The 18506-nt window shown below is 54.3% G+C and overlaps 5 protein-coding genes across 5 annotated transcripts; 3 read left to right on the top strand and 2 right to left on the bottom strand.

Moving 5' to 3' along the window:
- Positions 1–222: 222 nt before the first annotated feature.
- Positions 223–1589, top strand: BBK36DRAFT_1201042 (alanine-glyoxylate aminotransferase; the record flags this gene model as incomplete). The annotated part of the gene is made up of 4 exons (XM_024897151.1): positions 223–311; positions 374–999; positions 1074–1432; positions 1503–1589. 4 exons carry the CDS (start codon positions 223–225, stop codon positions 1587–1589), a joined length of 1161 nt encoding a protein of 386 aa, XP_024749731.1.
- Positions 1590–3201: 1612 nt separating this feature from the next.
- BBK36DRAFT_1119327 (hypothetical protein) lies at positions 3202–7250 on the top strand (the record flags this gene model as incomplete). The annotated part of the gene is made up of 12 exons (XM_024890574.1): positions 3202–3264; positions 3358–3387; positions 3519–3595; positions 3671–3696; positions 3737–3808; positions 3884–4605; positions 4677–5445; positions 5506–5979; positions 6053–6282; positions 6338–6485; positions 6536–6956; positions 7013–7250. 12 exons carry the CDS (start codon positions 3202–3204, stop codon positions 7248–7250), a joined length of 3270 nt encoding a protein of 1089 aa, XP_024749730.1.
- Positions 7251–8521: 1271 nt separating this feature from the next.
- BBK36DRAFT_1159444 (hypothetical protein) lies at positions 8522–10054 on the bottom strand (the record flags this gene model as incomplete). Its single annotated transcript, XM_024894203.1, has 1 exon — positions 8522–10054. One exon carries the CDS (start codon positions 10052–10054, stop codon positions 8522–8524), a length of 1533 nt encoding a protein of 510 aa, XP_024749729.1.
- Positions 10055–11623: 1569 nt separating this feature from the next.
- BBK36DRAFT_1119733 (DEAD-domain-containing protein) lies at positions 11624–13575 on the bottom strand (the record flags this gene model as incomplete). Its single annotated transcript, XM_024890623.1, has 2 exons — positions 11624–13330; positions 13402–13575. The coding sequence occupies 2 exons, from the start codon at positions 13573–13575 to the stop codon at positions 11624–11626; spliced, it is 1881 nt and encodes a 626-aa protein (XP_024749728.1).
- Positions 13576–14846: 1271 nt separating this feature from the next.
- On the top strand, positions 14847–16028 carry BBK36DRAFT_1118537 (hypothetical protein; the record flags this gene model as incomplete). The annotated part of the gene is made up of 1 exon (XM_024890485.1): positions 14847–16028. The coding sequence occupies one exon, from the start codon at positions 14847–14849 to the stop codon at positions 16026–16028; it is 1182 nt and encodes a 393-aa protein (XP_024749727.1).
- Positions 16029–18506: the final 2478 nt, after the last annotated feature.

Genomic DNA, 18506 nt, shown 5'->3' with positions numbered 1-18506 from the left:
GGGGGCCTGCCCCGCAAAACAGTGGCCGCAGGGCTGCCAGTGTCCACCAGCTATTACCCCTCCACCCCCATCCCCAGATCTTCCAGGCCGACCTTGACTTCTTCATATCTGCCTGCGTGCTCGTCGTCTTCGTTTTCAGTTCTGCGTCGCCGTTGGAATCCCGAGCCTCTCGTTCGTCAAGCGCAGTCGCCATCACGTATACAGAGGCATCAGATCGCCGCCATGTCTTCCCAAGCTGCGCATCCGGCATTGCTCATCCCTGGGCCCATTGAGTTTGACGATGCCGTCCTCCAGTCGATGAGCCACTTCAGGTACCATTGCTCGCTCTACACTTCCCCAGATCTGCTGATCAAAGGCTAATCGGCTCCCACAGCGAGTCTCATGTCGGCCCGGACTTCGTGGCCACCTTTGGCGAGACCCTGAGCATGCTCCGCCAGCTCTTCCAGACCACCGATCCCGCGTCCCAGCCCTTTGTCCTCAGCGGCTCTGGCACTCTTGGCTGGGACCTGGTGTCAGCCAACCTGATTGAGCCCGGCGAGGAGGCCCTGGTGCTGAGCACCGGCTACTTCGGCGACAGCTTCGCGGACTGCCTGGCCACGTACGGAGCCAAGCCGACCAAGCTCGAGGGCCCCATTGGCGGACGACCCCAGTTTTCGGAGATTGAGAAGGCGCTGTCGGAAAAGAAGTACAAGCTCGTCACCGTCACCCACGTCGACACCTCCACTGGCGTTGTGAGCGATCTCAAGGGCGTTGTCGAGGCGGTCAAGAAGGTTTCTCCGGAGACGTTGGTCATTGCCGATGGCGTTTGCAGCGTGGCCTGCGAGGAGATTGCGTTCGACGACTGGGGCTTGGACGGCGTCATTACTGCCAGTCAGAAGGCCATTGGATGCCCTGCGGGATTGTCCATCTCGATGTTTAGCGGACGGGCGATGGAGACGTTCAAGAACCGAAAGGCACCTCCGGCGTCTTACTTTGCCTCTATGAAGAACTGGACACCCAGTATGTCTTACCTTTGCATGCTCTCTCCCTCTCCAAGATTAGGGAGGAACGATACTGACACGCCGTGTTCCTAGTCATGCAAAACTACGAGGCCAAGAAGCCTTCGTACTTTGCCACCCCGTCACCGCAGCTTGTCCGTGCTCTGAACACTGCCCTGAAGCAGATTCTGGCACGGCCGCTGTCCGAGCGCTTCCAGAGGCACAAGGAGGTGTCTGACAAGATCAAGAAGACCATCACCGACCTCGGACTGCAGATTGTCGCAACCAAGCCCGAGGACCAGTCGCACGCCATGACGGCCATTTACTTGCCCGAAGGCGTTCAGATCCCCGATGTCCTGCCCAAGCTGTCTAGCAAGGGCGTCATCTTTGCTGGTGGCTTGCACAAGGCGATTGCATCCAAGTACATTCGCTTTGGACACATGGGTGTCTCGGTTGTAAGTGCCCAGCTCTCTCGCTCGTTCACAGATCCGAACAGTTGCAAAGTACTGACAATGGCTGCTATAGATGGACCCCAGCAGGACGGACATCGACAAGGCTCTCGATGCCCTCAAGACTAGCCTGGCGGAGTGCGGCTACACGGGTAAAGCATAGGAATCCGGCGGGGGGTGGCGCTCTCATCTGTAAAGGATGAATTGGGTGTTACAACAGCTACATCGAGTGATTTTGGAAAGAAAACAGTTGCAATTGTCGGTCGTCGAGGATGCGTGGCGTTGCGATATTCTTAGAACAGATGAGGCGGTTAGTAGATACTTGCTAGTATATAAACACCATACAAATTCAGCCCTTTATTAGACTACCTGCATGGGTATTGCATCTTCAGCGTTCTTGTACTCCGTAATACTCGTAGCAATTAACTGAGACAGACTACCCCGAAGTGACTCGACAGCGATTTGGAAAGAAAACTGGACATGGACAAGGCTGACGGATGAGGTGGTCACACAAAAAGATATGTACCGTTACAGTAACTTGGAGTGTAGTAAACCCGTACGATATAGACGGCATTGAAGATGGGCAAAACGTCATGATAACGCTAACTCCGGCCTAGCGATAGGAGCGAAACGGAGTAGGTTTAGTTCCGTGGTCGAGGTTCGATGCAACGTCTGCGGAGGATGGATGATTCAATCTGGCACCTGTTGGCTGTTGATACATGTAGCTGGAGCTGGAAATGAGCTGAGATGGAGCTGAGTCTATGCATGTAGCGGTACAAAGGCTGTCGTCGTGATCTCAGCTTCAAAAGTGGTGGATTGCGAGGCGAGTTGCCTTATGTACAACTATGAGAGGAGGCTGAGAGGCGAGGGAGAATTACTAAGGTAGAACGTACTAGATAGATGGATGCACGGAGCAGAGGCAATGAAGCTCGGCCCCGCCAGTGCCAGATGGATCAGTGGTTGTCGCCGGTACCTGGAAACGGAGGAGCTTGTTCTTGTTTCCCCGAGTACATGTAGTCGATGCCCATATCAGATCGATTCACGAACACTCCTTCAGCTGCCGTGCATGATACATGTACTCGTGGCCTCGAGACAGCAGCATCTTCAGGCTCTCGCGCGCTCTTCCTCCTCTCCAGCTGCCCGGTCCGCTGAGGTCATAGTACTGGATCCCAGCTTCAGCAAGCAGCTTCCCGTCCCGGGCTCTTCAGCGCAGCTCCCAGGCATCGAAGCCGCCTGGAAAGCCTCCGCACTCCCCCCACTGCAGCACCCGTTAGCGCATCTGGCGGTCCAGCAAAGGCGAAGCAGCAGGCCAGGCGGGCAGGTAAAAGGATCCGCTGCACCTCTTTTGCTTAACATCTCTCGTCTCCCCACCCGTCCTTTTCACTCTCCCTCACCTGCGTTTTCCCTGCAATTTTCTTTTCTTCCACGAAACCCGCCCCGAACGTGCTCTTTTTCCTTTCACATACTCTCTTTCCTTCTTCGTTCTCCCCTCCTCTACCTTTCTGTTGCCGGAGCTTCTTCTTCTTGCGCGCCGAGAGAAGAAACAACAGGACAGAACTTCCTCCTCCCAGAAAAACCCCGCCGCGAGACGCACCGCACAGCCCGCCCATTTTGTGCGCTGCGTCGTCCTGGACTGGACCTTTGGTGTCCCTCTCGTTGAATCGAAACTCGATCCGTGATCTCAACCTTTACTTCCATCTCTCCCCGCCTTCGAAAAAAAAACAACCCCCCTCTCGCCTCTCGCCCCGCCTCGCCTCGCCGGTATCTCGCCCACCATGCCTACCATTGAGGAGCTCGACAGCACGGTCCGGGCCTTTTACGAAGGTCGCGGCGAGCAGGTATGTGCGCTTTGCCAGCTGGGTCTTTCTCTGGCGGAAACTGTGTTGGATCGAAGCTGACGCTATTGATCTTTTTCTCGCTTGGTCTTGTAGCAAAAAGCAGCTCAAGCAGCTTTGAACCAGGTAAATACTCCTCGACTCTCTCTCTCTCCCTCCCTCCCACCTCAGCGCAGCCGATCCTCTGCAGCACGGCAGCAGCAGCAGCACTCGACAACGCTTGAGAAACGTTGGCTAACGATTTGTGTTCACTACAGTTCAAGGAGGATCCCGATGCCTGGCTCATGGTCGACAAGATCCTCTCCGACGCGCAGTATCCCCAGACCAAGTGTACGTGCTCCCCCGCCCCCTCCAACGCCTCGCGCGTGCGCGACAAGCCACCAACAAGCTAGTTGCGATGCCTTTGCAGCCTAGGCTTTCTACCCCGGGACTTTCGTCTGCTGCATGTTCTCTTTTGGCTAACAGCTGGGAAAAGACTTGGGATTACAAGTTCTCGACAATGTCATCATGACAAGATGGAAAGTTCTGCCTCGGGAGCAGTGCCAAGGTAAGCCTCCCCCCTCGCCGATGCTACTTCTCCACCCACCGGGCATTGCTAATCGCTCGGGTTTGCCGGTCCTAGGTATCCGAAACTTCATCGTGCAGTTCATTATCCAGTGCTCGAACAGCGAAGAAACCCTACGGGCCCAGAAGACGCTCCTCAACAAGCTCAATCTCGTGCTCGTCTCGATCCTCAAGCAAGAATGGCCGCACAACTGGCCCACGTTCATCAACGAAATCATTTCGTCCTGCCACTCCAGCCTTTCGATCTGCGAGAACAACATGATCATCCTTCGCCTGCTGTCCGAGGAGGTCTTTGACTACTCAGCCGAGCAAATGACGTCCACCAAGACGAGGAATCTGAAGCAGACCATGTGCGCCGAGTTCTCCCAAATCTTCCAGCTGTGCCAGGAAGTGCTCAACTCTGCCAACCAACCGAGCCTTATCAAGGCCACGCTCGAGACACTGCTCCGTTTCTGCAACTGGATTCCGCTCGGCTACATCTTCGAGACACCTCTTATCGATACTTTGCGAACCCGGTTCTTATCGGTCCCCGAGTTCCGAAACGTCACTCTACAGTGCCTCACAGAGATTGGCGGTCTTCAGACGGGCGGACCTGGACAGCCCAACTCGTACGATGAGCAGCTGGTCAAGATGTTCACCGAGGTCCTGACGACGATTGCCGATATCATCCCTGTCTCGCTCGATCTCAAGGCGACCTACCCGAGCAGCAACTCCAGGGACCAGGAGTTCGTTCAGAACCTGGCTCTATTCTTGTGCAACTTTTTTGGCATGCATCTGAATGTAAGATGGCTCGAGCGTCCAACCTCATGCGCTTCCCTCGGTTGTTCCTTGTTTGCTAACTTTGCTCGCAGCTCATTGAAAACCTCCCCAACAGAGATTACCTCCTCCACGGCCACTACTATCTCGTTAGGATATCGCAGATCGACGACCGAGAAGTCTTCAAAATCTGCCTCGACTACTGGCTGAAGCTTGTCCAAGAGCTCTACGAGGAGATGCAGCAGCTTCCCATTACCGATCTCAACCCCCTGCTTGCTGTCGGAGGCGGCATGTCTGGAAGCGGAGCCCCCAACCCGACCCTCCTGATGAACTACCCTCTTCGGAAGCACAAGTATAACGAAATCCTCTCGAATCTGCGAGTCGTCATGATCGAAAAGATGGTCCGTCCCGAGGAAGTCCTGATTGTGGAAAATGACGAGGGAGAAATTGTCCGCGAATTCGTCAAGGAGGGTGACACCGTGCAGCTCTACAAGACCATCAGGGAATGCTTGGTCTACCTTACCCATCTGGACGTGGTCGATACCGAGAACATCATGACGGAGAAGCTGGCTCGACAAGTGGATGGCTCCGAGTGGTCATGGCACAACTGCAACGTTCTTTGCTGGGCCATTGGCTCCATCTCCCTCGCCATGAATGAGGAAACGGAGAAGCGATTCCTGGTTACCGTCATTAAGGATCTTCTAGGCCTCACCGAGATGAAGCGTGGCAAGGACAACAAGGCTGTTGTCGCCAGTAACATCATGTACATTGTTGGGCAATACCCGCGTTTTCTTAAAGCTCACTGGAAGTTCCTCAAGACGGTCGTCAACAAGCTTTTCGAATTCATGCATGAATCGCACGAAGGTACAGTTTCACTCCTTTTCATGTTTTGCCCTCTTTTTCCCTTTGTGCTAACGAGTTGAGCAGGTGTTCAGGATATGGCATGCGATACATTCATTAAGATTGCAAGGCAATGCCGCCGTCACTTTGTTGCGCTCCAGCCTAGCGAGTCGGAGCCGTTCATTGAGGAGATTGTGCGCAACATGGGCAAGATCACCTGCGATCTCACTCCTCAGCAGGTTCACACTTTCTACGAGGCTTGTGGATACATGGTGGCCGCTCAGGGCAACAAGAGTCAACAGGAGAGACTGCTTGCTGAGCTGATGAACATCCCTAATGCTGCCTGGGACGAGATTATCAAGCAGGCCAACATCAATCCCTCGATTCTTCAAGACGCGGAGACGATCAAGGTTATCGGAAACATCATGAAGACCAACGTTTCCGCTTGTTCTTCAACCGGTCCCTACTTTTATCCGCAGATTGGTCGAATCTATCACGACATGCTGCAGATGTATCGAGCCACGAGCTCGCTCATCTCCGAGGCCGTTGCACGAGATGGTATGTGACCAAGCTGGTTTCCCCTTCTGTTCCTCCCTTGTCAAAAGATGGGCACTAATCTTATAACCTACAGGTGACCTGGCGACAAAGATGCCCAAGGTTCGCGGCCTGCGCACGATCAAGAAGGAGATTCTCAAGTTGATTGAGACCTACGTTGAGAAGGCCGAAGACTTGCAGGCTGTCAGGGCTCAGATGGTGCCGCCATTGTTGGATTCAGTTCTTGTTGACTACAACCGCAACGTTCCAGGAGCCCGTGATGCCGAAGTCCTCAAGGCTATGTCAACCATCATCACCAAGCTTGGGGTATGTCATCCTCCCAAATCGTCTTGTCCTCGATCCAGAGCTAACACCGTAATAGGCCTTGATGGAGGATCAGGTTCCCACAATCATGGAGAACGTCTTTGAGTGCACCCTGGAGATGATCAACAAGGACTTTTCAGAATTCCCCGAGCACCGCGTTGAATTCTTCAACCTGCTGCGAGCCATCAACCTACACTGCTTCCCAGGTAAGTCAAGAAAGGGTGTGATCTCTGAACATTAGCTAACCAGCTGATAGCTCTGCTCAAACTCGACAACAACCAGTTCAAGTTTGTCATTGATTCGTGCTCTTGGGCATTCAAGCACGACAACAGAGATGTTGAAGCTGCGGGCCTTAACATGTGCTTGGAGTTGATCAATAACATTGCGGAGAAGACGGATATCGGCACGGCCAACGCCTTCTTCCAGCGTTTCTTCGTCAGCATTCTGCAGGATGTGCTCTTTGTGGTGACGGACAGTGACCACAAGGCGGGATTCAAGACGCAGTCAATGCTGCTGATGAGGCTCTTTTACTTCATCCACCCGGCTGATGGAACACCGCCCAAGATTCAGGGACCCATCTACACCCCCGACCAGGCACAGGCCGGAACTAGCAACCGAGAGTTTCTCTCGGCTTCCGTTGCCACCCTCCTGCAGAATGCTTTCCCTAACCTTCAAGCGTAAGTCGCCCTCAGCGCTCTTCTTTTTTCAGTCCCGCGCTAACAGCCAAATACAGTGCTCAAGTGGCCAGCTTCGTGGAGGGACTCTTCACGCTGAACACTCAGTATGACAAGTTCCGCCTGAACCTGCGTGACTTCTTGATCTCCTTGAAGGAATTCGCCGGCGACAATGCCGAGCTGTTCATTGTCGAAAAGGAACAACAGGAGCGCGATGCCCGAGCTGCCGACATGGAGAGACGGCAGAAGGTCGGCGGTCTTCTGAAGCCATCCGACCTGGATGACGAAGAGCTCTGACTTCCGCAAGAGCTGCGAGCGGAAGTTGCGCCGAAACGGGATGCCGAAGACTCGCCAAGCTTGCAGAAGGCCGAGATACAGTACGGAGCTCTCGACGGATGGGAGCTCTACGGACTATGACGCCGGCCACCTCTCTGGGTGTTTCGGGCGCTGCTTGGACTCCAACCGACAGCGAGGACTTTCCGGCTGGCTCCCTTTTTCTTTTGTAATGATACCAAACCATAGAGCCACGTGGTCCTGATATATGGCTTGACATTTTCCTTTTTCATCCAGCGCCGAGGTAAGATGCCAGACTCTTGTTCCCCCTTCACATCTCTCATCACCATCACTGCCACTCGAGGTTCTTTCTTCTTGGCAGTAGAAAAAGGGATTTGCACTGCGTGTAAAGCATGGAAGGGGGTTTGTTATGTAGAGAATTTGGTAGTCTAACTTGGTAACAAAGGCGGAATCCAAGAACAAGAAAAAAAAGGTGTTGTGACGAGAGGCCGTGTGTGAAGCTGGGATCCGATGGAGCAAGGGAACGGGGAGGAGGTCTGGCAGTGACGGTATGATTCCCTGGTGAAGTGTAGGATTTTGTCTCAATCAAGTAGGATTTCTTTAAATCATGAGGACGACATAGATGAGTGGAAGAGGGAAGGACATGGACTTGTCGCTGGCTTCTGTCAGCTGGGTTGATCAACGAAATAGTGAAATAATCCTATATTTTCTGTTTTTTTTTTCTCGTTCTTTTTCCAAGTAAATACTCTACGAGAAAGAATTGGCTGACCGACGGAGGATGCAATGCAGACCAGAAAGGGGGAAGAATCATTCATAGTATGAAATCACTCATAGTATGAAAAGGAGAAGAAAAAGATGAAAAGAAGAGAAAGAGAAAGAAAAGAATAGCCAGTATGTAAATGCTTAAACCCAAAACTCTGCCCAGTTCCATCTGTATGTATCATGAAAAATGCCTTGTATGTCCCACACACCCCTGTAAATGCCGTGTCGAAAAAGAAAAGAAGAAAGAAGAAGAAGAAGAGGTTAGTCTCTCTATCAGAATGTAGATAGAATAGGACAACCGCTCATATACAAGTCGCATGATGCATTGCTCAGATGTCTCCTTTTCTTGATTCGTAAAATACCCATATATCCCCTGTGGATATGTTCCACCCCCTTTTGTCCAAGCATAACCGTTTGGTGATGCCCCTGGGGGAACTGACTGTTCTCTCTTATGCGCAGCGCAGCTGAAGCATATGCTCGCCCACAAAACTTCGCTGCTTCACATCTTGCTTTCAGTCAGTCTCTTCTTCAATCACCTTCAAGGGCCATGCCAGCGGCTCGTGCCAGTGGCTCCCAAGATAGCCCGCAACGGCCCGAATCAGATTTGCCCCTGCGGTGCCAAACGTCCAGAAGCGGCGGCACCGATGTATCAAGACTCCCAGGTAGGCCAGAATCACCAACGCTTCAGGAAGCAATGACCGTAGCACGTTCACGTACTCCGCCTCGATGGTGACGATGAAGGCAGACGGTGCATGCGGAACGTCTTGCTCAGACAGAGCTCGATGCATGTCGAATGCCCACTGGAGAGAATCAATGGCAGTGCGGCAGGCATCGGCGCTGGCTTGGTCCAGACGGCGTGGCGAGGAGTCTCCATAGCGGGGCATCAGGGAAGCTGCGGCATCGATCATCTGTCGAAGAGCAACACATTCTGTGCCGGACGAGAGGGTGACCGCTGTGATGTTGGCATCGTGGGTGATGCGGAGTAGGGGATAGAGCTCGGACTGCATAAGGTAGTCCCAGGTCGGGCGAATCTGGGCGAGAATACCCCGGTGAAGATGGATGCACTCAATCATGCGCTCGATAAACCCGTGGAAGTTGACAACACCGCCGTTGGCACCTCCTCCGGCCCCTCCGGTTCCTCCGCCGTGGCCCCCCATGACATCGTGATGATAGGGAAGAGGTTGTGGCTGCTGATGCTGTAGCAGTGTCTCGGCCAGAACTTGGTTGCTCAGCAGACTAGCAAACAGGAATCGAGGGACACAGGTGGCCGTGTCGTCCGCGGGAACCATGGCGGCAATGCGTGTAAAGGATGACAGAGCGCGCGTCTGCAGCTCCGTGGCCTGGTTTCGGTAGGATGTAATCGAACCATTTAACGGGGCCTCGCCGGGCTTGCTGGTGAAGGCCACATGCAGTGCCGACAGGGCTAGCAGCTGGTCAATGAGGTAGGGCGCATCTTTCAGGTGCTTGATAGCAATGTCCAGGACAACCTTGATCTGACCGCGGGCCAAAATGCAGTCGCTCATGGCATCCGAGACATGGTAGAAGAGCATGAGGTGCTCTGCCGTGAAGAGGGAGCCCGGGGGCACTGGCGGATGGTAGGCGGTATTGGTGAAGGACTCTGTAAAGGACGGCAGGGTCTGCGGCCCCGTGGCGGGCGCCGGGATGAACCTGTAGCGACCGGCGCCGAGAACAGACTCTGGAGAGGCTGACGAGGCATCAGGACCGCATTGAGGCCAAGGAACCGGGTGGTCCGGCTCGCACGACGACGGCGAGTGTTGAGATTTGCGGCTCAGATGCGAGTCGGCCGGGCTGTGCGGCAGCGGCGGCTGCGGAAGGGGCTCGAGTTGGTTCTGCTGGCGAGCCGGAGGAAAAGAGCATGCGCGCTCTGCAATGGTGCAGTTGGTGCAGGCCGGACGGCGCTCGTCGCATCGTATGTGTCGTCGCTTGCACTCACTGCAGCCGTTCCGGGATTTGCGGTGGGAGCGTCGTGTCTTGACGACGCCGTTTGTACCGGAGCTCCCGTTAAGCTGGTGGTGCATGGTCATGATCGCCTCTATGGCGGGCGACACGACGAAGAAGAAGAAGAAGAGATGGAGAAGGCAGGAGTCGGAAGAGCCGGGATAAAAGGAGGAGAAGAAGAGGAAGAAGAAGAAGCTGCAAAACGACCGAACCCCAAAGCCCCGGATTCTCTGGGCGTTGGTGTTTCTGGAGAGCCCAAGCTGAAGCACAGAGGACCCGAGAAGGTGGAAGGCAGCCAGTTGACTAACAGCTGTGATAGGTCGGATTGCCGTCAATGGCAGGTACAGACAAGTACTTTCCGGCCAGCATTTAAAAGCCGTGGCTTCCAGTTGAAGGTCTGCTTAATGTCAGGCCGTGGCTGCCGTGGCTGCCGTAGCTGCCGCTCAGGCAGGTGCTCCGCCACAAAGCCTCGGGAGCGGAGCCGAAAGGCACAAAAGTCCGAATACGAGGCGGGTTGGGTGTCGTGCTTACAGCCCGTGTGGCTGATGAGGCTCCGCGGAGGTAGGTACATGATACCGGTACATGTCCAGCATGGAAGCAGCGGACTTCGAGAACGTCTGAAAGAAGGATACAGCATGAGGCTGCTGGATTTCGCATCGTGCGAATTGTCTGTACCTCGTTGGACAGTGATGTGGATTCAGTCCACTCATGTCACGCTCAGTCTGTCTGTCTGTCTCAGTAACAGCATCTGCCAGCTGCAAGCATTCAGTCGTCTGGTTTGACAGCGCCAAGCAGCCGGGAATCGAAGTGGCACCACATATAAAGAAAGAGGGCTGAATGTATGAGGTACAAACCAGATAGGAAACGGCACGGCCTCGTGATTGGCCAAAAGCATCCGAGACATCAGAAGCAGGCCAGACCGCATGAGGTGGGCATTTGGTGGATGATGGGCTACCGACGATGCTGCGAAACAACTTGTCTGAGGGCTTCATCAGACGCTTCCTGTGGTGCAACAGCCCAGCGCACGACAGCGGTGCATAGTCTTCGATGCGAATCATTGCTCAGGCAGCGGATGGCAGGGCCAGAGCTCCATGATTCGTAGCATTGGGCCATTGGCAGGAGAGGTTGAGCTTGCGTCGATAGAAGCCGCACATGTCACGTCGTGCTGTTTCGTAACACGTCATCGACGGGTGGGCTATACGCTGTAGCATCGTCCCGGATCGATGGTCTGTGCAAAAGAGGGCATAAGTACGCATCGCACTGAGAAGGGCGAATACTTCCTATCGAGGTTCGATGATATAGCAGAGGGGAGCCCTTGTTGAAATACAGGAACAGCCAGCTGCTCAGCCACAGGTACTTGGGAGGGGTTGTTTCCGCGGAAAGTACGAAGCATTACGCACTTCCATTGAGAGCTCACACGTGGGTCGTTGATTGTCCTAGTGGCAGTTACAGTTGCTGGCAGGAACTAGCTCTGGTGAATACGCGTATTGCTAATTCGGCCCTTGCTGGGATCTGCTGTCAGATTCGACATATCATCACTCAATCTGGCTCGATCGTAGGAAAGCATGTCATTTGTAACCGCAGGAGGTATCTTGTACCAGGATGTATGTTGAGGTATTATATCGCTATTGAGCAACCATTATATCCAACTCTCCTCAATCAAAGCCGTCAAACTCTTCCTCCTCTGCCGCGGCCTTTGCCAAATTCTGCTCTCTAACCTTCCGGATCAGCTCCTTCAGCTCGGCCTGCTTGGCCTTCTCCTCGTCTGTCATCTTGGCCGTCATCTCAGCCTCCTTCTTCTTGTGCCGCTTCTCTCTCCTCTCAACGCGGTGTTCCTCCTGTTCGTGCTTTCCGCTCCATGCCTCGTTGTTCTTCCTCTTCCGCTTCGCCTCGGCTGCCTTCTTTTCCGTCTCTCCCGATCTATCAGCCTCCATGGCCTCCAGTCTCGCCTTCTCTCGTGCCGGGTCTTTGTAGGCAAATGTATCCCAGTCCATTTCAACTCCCAGCATCTTGTCTCCGGTCCATGTTTTCAGCTCAGGCATCCTGGGCAGGCGAAGAAGCCCCCATGCGTGCCCGAGATCCGCCCAGTCCAGGTCGGCAACCCTGAATATTGAAGTTGCCTGATGAGCCCCGTAGCTGCGAACCCAGCTGACAAAGGCCTTTTGTGCCTTGTCGTGGATTGCGCGATCAGACTGAAGCAGTTTCCTGAATCTTGATGTCGCATTGCGAGCCTCGTCCTCCGTCACGGAAATTGAAGGTCTCAAGAGCGGCGTAATGGGGGTTTGGCGAATTTCGAGAAACTTTACGTAGTCTTCCTCATGCCCTGGATGAAGCATCACCACAGCCAATCCCTTTCTACCGGCGCGACCAGCTCGCCCACTCCGATGTATGAATACCTTGGGATCTGACGGGGCGTCGATCTGAACGACCAAGTCGACTTGCGGAATATCCAAACCACGCGCTGCCAAATCTGTCGTCAAAAGCACCGTTGGGGAGACTGAGGTAAGGAACCGGTTAAAGTTCTTCTCGCGCACTTTAGCGGGATGCTTGCCGTGTAAGGGCAGTAATGAGAACCCTTGGGGTAAGATTTGCGGCAAGGTATGCTGGAAATAGTCGACGGCGGCGCAGGTAGACAGAAACACGATGCTTTTCTGAGGCCGCACTGGCAGGCGCTCCAAGAGCTGCGCCAAGGCAGGCAGCTTGTGGCTAGCCGGAGTGACAAGGTAGGACATCTGTAAACTGGCAGGAATCCTCCTATCCTCGACCACTCCACCGTCTTTCATTTTCACCTTGACCTCAATCTTGACCGGATTGCGCAAGCCGACTCTGATAAGCTCGCCGACGGCTTCGCTAACGCTCGCACTAAACAAGCCAGTTCGCCGCTGCTTGGGAAGATGTGAAAGGATGGTTTGGAGATCTTGCTTGAAGCCGAGATCGAGCAGCCGGTCGGCTTCGTCGAGGACGAGCACGTCGAAAGACTGGTCGATGTGAACGTGGCGCGAGCCTAGCAATTCCACAAGACGGCCGGGAGACGATATCAAGAGATTCGGGCTGTGTCGGACAAAGTAGCTGAGGTCTTGCGCGGGCGTGGTGGTTCCGCCGACGAGCAGCTGGGGCACGACGGCGGGCACAGCATTGCTAGGCCGCTTGTCTTCGCCTTTCAGGTGTGGTAGGATCTCGGCGGAGGGCGCGTGGAATGCGAGGAGAGAGAGGAGAACCGTGTGGATCTGAGCAGCGAGCTCTCGCGTTGGCGAGATGACGATTGCGCCAACATGGTGTTTCTTGGTGGGCTCCTCCAGGCGCAGTAGCCTCTGGACGATGGGTATCAGAAAAGCGAGTGTTTTCCCACTACCAGTGACGGCCTATGATGCATTGAAATGGCTGACATTAGGAACGGTTGTCAATCTTGGACAAGAAACAGCAGCAGACTCACCTCGACCACCACATCCTTGTTCCCCAGAAACTGCGGCATGGTCGCCGCTTGCACCGGCGTCATCTGCTTGAATCCCATGCTGGAGACGGCATCGAGGATCCATTGCGCCAAGGGGGGGGTCAGAGCATCCCACGCCCTGGGATCCTTCTTCGCGACGACCTTTCCGGGAGCCATTGTGCCTTGAGTCTGCCGAAAATGGTTCCCAGCGCGCACTGCGCCAGGCCCATCGTCGCAATGCTTGAGGCTATCTCAGAAATTATTTTGATGGCTTATCTTATCTCCACGTGAAGACCCACTTGACATTTTGGTCGGTCAAGGCGCCCCACGATTGGCTCATGGGCCGAGGAATCCGAAAAGCATCCAACAAGATCCGATTGAAACAATGTTTTATAAGAATAGCTAATAAATGTTGCCAGAGAAAGGCAGAATGAAAGACACAATTTGAACTAGCATTAAATTGTTCTTGGGGGGCGTAGTAGCTCATCACAAGGGACAATTTACAGTTTCATCTCGTACTTCCTACATTGAGCAGCTCTGCACCAGAAACCACACGTGCACCGCTGAGACAAATCAGCATGTGAAAGTCCAACAAGAATCCGCGGCCCCAACAAAGGCCCCGATGACGTCCCAACCTCGCCTGGGCGGACAATTTCTCTCGTCGGTCGCACCGCTCCGTAGTAAAATGACCAGAACTGGCGGGTCACATGCGCGCCTTTGACAAGTGATTCGAGCCTCTTGCCCGTCGCCCAGCTCCCCCAGGACTGCTAGCCAATTAGGGCAGCCACAGCCGGAGAGACGCACACGACACAGCCTGGGTGACTTTACGGGGTGTTGTGGCTTCTGCTGAGGCTGGGCTTGCAAAAACTTCGCCATGGACAGAACATGAGCCCATTCAGTGCACATACGGAAAGCCAACAAACTCCGGACCGCTGCGCAGACGAAACGGACTGATTCCGCCTTGTTTCCCGCCGATAACGACAGCTCATATATAACACCGTTTCGTGCCCTCGGGCCTTTCCCGCCCTTTCTCTCCCCTTCTGCTCTTACTACAGGCTGGTAATGTGGCAGAGGGTCTAGCCTCTACCGCATTCGCTGCTAAACCGTCGTTCATCCTGGAGGTCCCAAGTCGCCCCGTCAATCTGTCCCCTGTCAGCAGCCCCTCGTCATCGCACAGCAGCGGCCTCCGTCTATTTGAGCTCTTCAGCGCGCCAGCTCACGGCTTCAGCGGCACCGGCAGAAGCGGAAGCAGAAGCAGAAGCAGCAGCATCAGAAGCAGAAGCACCAGCCGAGGTAGTCGAAGCAGCAGCAGCAGCAGCAGCTCCGCCGCGCCACGCCTCTCGCGCCGAGACCATCACCAGCCTCTGTGGCCCTCGGGCTTTGACTCGCTACGGCGGCTCGTCGTAGGCGCCGTCAACTGCCCTGCGCTCCCGCCAGCGAGCCTCACCATGTCGCTCCGTCGCCAGTCGGCCCGCGTGCCGCAGACGCCTCGCATCATCTCCCCCAGCCCGACGCCGTCAGAACGAGACGCGCAGGAGTACGTGGGCCCCATGACCCGGAGTCGAAGAAAGGCCCCGGCGCAGCAGGCGGTGGACGAGGTCAGCGACGAGAGCAGCTCCTCCGGGCCCCGAAGATCCCGCACGAGAAGCCGCTCGCCCCTCGAAACGCGCGCGCCTCGCACGGCCAAGACGCCAAAGGCAGCAGCGCCCAAAACAGACCAGGACGGCATCATGGCGACGGCCACGACGACGGCGACGGCAATGGCCTCGCGGCTGGCCACTACCAACACCAACGGCCATCTGGCGCCTCCCCAGCCCACGTCGACGGGATGGAGCTGGCGCGACTTCAGCCGCAGCCCCAGTCCTCTGGGCCTCATCCCCATCCACAGGCACTGGCGGACGTTTGTGCACAAGCATGAGGTCCCGCGCAAGGCGCTGCACGTCTCCATCGGCTTCTTCGTCGTCTGGCTCTACAGCTCGGGCACCCAGACCAGCGCCGTGCCGCCGTACCTCATGGGCGCGCTGGTGCCCATTACGACGGTCGACTGGCTGCGGCACCGATACGCCTCCTTCAACCGGCTCTACGTCAAGGTGCTCGGCGCCCTCATGAGGGAGAGCGAGTACTCGGGCTGGAACGGCGTCATCTTCTATCTCCTCGGCGCCTGGATCACCCTCTACTTCTTCCCCAAGGACGTGGGCGTCATTAGCGTCCTGCTCCTCAGCTGGTGCGACACGGCCGCCAGCACATTCGGCCGCCTCTGGGGACGATACACCCCGAGGCTGCGCCGCGGCAAGTCCCTGGCCGGATCGCTCGCCGCCTTTGTCGTCGGCGTGGCCACCTCCTATCTGTGGTATGGGTGGCTGGTCCCGACGCTGGGCCCCAAGCCCGGCGACGAGAACTTTATGTTCACAGGCACTCTGTCGCTGCCGCGCGCATTGGTGGATGCTGTCGGCATCCCGGAGAGCATGACCTCCGTGTCCGGCTCGGTGGCCCTTGGCATCATGAGCGTCTGGTCCGGATTTGTGGCCTCGGCCAGCGAGGTTGCCGACGTGTTTGGATGGGACGACAACTTGACGATCCCGGTGCTTAGTGGAATTGGTATCTGGGGGTTTCTGAAGCTGTTTGGCTAGCTCATTTGCCGGGTATAGAATGCTGTGCTCTGATGATGACATGGATTTTATGTCTGTTTGACATCTTCCTCGCTCTGTATAATGCGATCCCCCTCACACAATCTCTCCTTCTTCTGCTCTTCGCGTGTACGTTTTATATCACGAAGCTTGGTTTTTTTGATATCTTGACGGGCTGTTCTGGTCATGCGATGGATCACCGATTTTCATATATGCTAGGTAGTTCACCCAGGAGGTGCAAGTTAGATATAGCACTAGGGATCTAGATAGACATCTAATATGACATACTTCCAGATGCTAGTTGTGCATCATGCACTTGATGATCATGGCATAAACTCCCTCGAGCCATTTCATCTTCAGCTGGTACTGTCTGACCGCTAGTCTTTTACTACGCCACTTCTGCATATATCCATGCAGCAGGCCGCGTCTACGATAAGTAATGATGCTGGTCATGATGATACATAGTGCTGTTGGTGATTCTGCATGTTGGTGAGGAAGAAAAAAGGTGTCGTCAGGGAACACGAAGAGGTGTGGCGGCGCACATAGCATATGCCGTGGCGATGTCGCGCAGACGGTACGGTTGCTTCGTACAGCAGACGCACCGATGCCCATTGATGAAGAGGTGCCACGAGCCACCGTCCCAAGAGGCAGGGATGGTTCCTGGTGCACAGGATGTCATTAGCTGGACGTTGTTGGACGCTTGTCTCTCAGAGGTGAGCGTCTTTTCTTCTTTGCTAGAAAAGTTACTTGCCGTCTGGTGCTTCTTCTAGGCTTTTATTACCAATGCCTCTTTTGTGAGATTAATTCAAGAACTTTGAAGGGAAAGCGTATGGGGAGAAGTTCTATCAAAGGGAAATAACACCAATCATGAAGAGTCCCGGTATTCCTTGATGGTTTCCAGTTCAAGGAAAACAGATGTGGTGGGCTACTAGATGATAGATGATAGAGAGGGTGGGGGCGCTGCCACCTCAGCGATGCACAACACAGCAATGGGATTTTGTGTGGTGTGTCGATTTTCCTCTTTTTCCAAACCGATGTCATGATACAGCGCAGGTTCCTTCTTTCGTTTCTTCATGATGAGTATTTTGAAGCTTCTAGAATTCTATTGGGTAGAATCCGGCAAGCGCTCTAGTGGTGTCATTGGGCTCTTTTCAATTTCTTTCCCTCTACCAGTCCTCTTGAAATTCTTTTCGGGAGTTAGATCCGTTGCGTTGGCTGAGGTGGTGATGTGTTGTTCAATCTTCTGCCTCGTAGAGGAGGGGGCATCCCATGAACTCAATTGCAATGCAACGCTGGCTTTGAAGATCTTTTATTTCCTGGGGCTTCTCTCTTACATGTTCTCTTTTATCTGTGAGCAGAGAGTGAACTTGTTCGCATCTACCTTACATTGCATTCCCAATGCCTTTCTTCTCGACTTGTTCATCACTTCCCCTCTAGATCTCTTCCACTATTTTTTTCGTCTATTTCTTCAATACTTATGAGCTGCAACCAAATCCCATGTTCCGTATGTATGGACATACCGTAGCATCTGTGCTTCTCCGGCCCCTGTTCGAAATTCCGCCCTCCTCCCCCCTGTCCATTGACAACTCATACCTTTCTTTCCCAGGCGTTCGGGAAGAGGCTTCTGGGCTGCTGGAGGAGGGGGCGTGTGGGAGGGGGAGGGTTTTTTTCCCGTTTCGGCTGCTTCTATGGTTTTTTTCACGACCCCATAATATCCTGTCTTTGTTCTCACCTGTATGTTGTTATCTAGTGACCTCAGTCTTTCTGGATTGCGGTCGTAGCCTCTGATATGTGTTATCCAGACGCACAGTCCTTGACAGCTCGGTTCCAATGCTTTTTGAAGGATTGTGTCTCGGTTTGTTTGGGTTTAAAGGTGGTTATATTTTCACACTGGCTCGTAGCTTTCGTCCATGACAGCTTATCGCCGCTTTAGCCCAGTCGGCCGACGAAGCCGTTTTAATAAAGCCCACAAACAGCTCAAGTTCATGGCAGAACCTTCACGCCATCCCCTTGGATCAAGGTTTGTCGTTGATGATCCAAAAAGCCACATTCATGCAATGCACAACATGGCTTAGCGTGAAGGGGTCACTTGTTGGTTGTTATCAAAGAGTGAGAGGCAGCCCATTGAGCAGTACTTCACCCACGAGGGCAGCAACAATCAGCAAGACGGCGGTCAAAGACGACCTGCATGTTCATATAATCTACAAGTCCACGGACGGCTTTCTTCTGTACAACCTACAAAGCACAAAATGTCAGTCATTTTTTTGATAGCAAGGTGCAAAAGTCGTACATGCTGGGCGTGCCTTCGGTGTCACGCATAACATGCCTCTTTTGTCCACCCGGGCACCATGATCCGGATTCGAGGCCCTCTGGTGGCTGCGTGTTACTCCGCTGAGCGGCCGAAAGAAGCAAATCCCTTGCGAGGAAACCACCGGACGTCCGAAAGGCTCGAGGCCGGGCTCCAAGTATATGTCTATCGAT

This window comes from Trichoderma citrinoviride, assembly GCF_003025115.1.
Source record: "Trichoderma citrinoviride strain TUCIM 6016 unplaced genomic scaffold BBK36scaffold_7, whole genome shotgun sequence".
In the NCBI taxonomy this organism is placed as follows: Eukaryota; Fungi; Ascomycota; class Sordariomycetes; order Hypocreales; family Hypocreaceae; genus Trichoderma; species Trichoderma citrinoviride.
The sequence above is the reverse complement of the archived record's forward strand: the minus strand, read 5'-3'. Positions and strand labels throughout refer to the sequence as shown.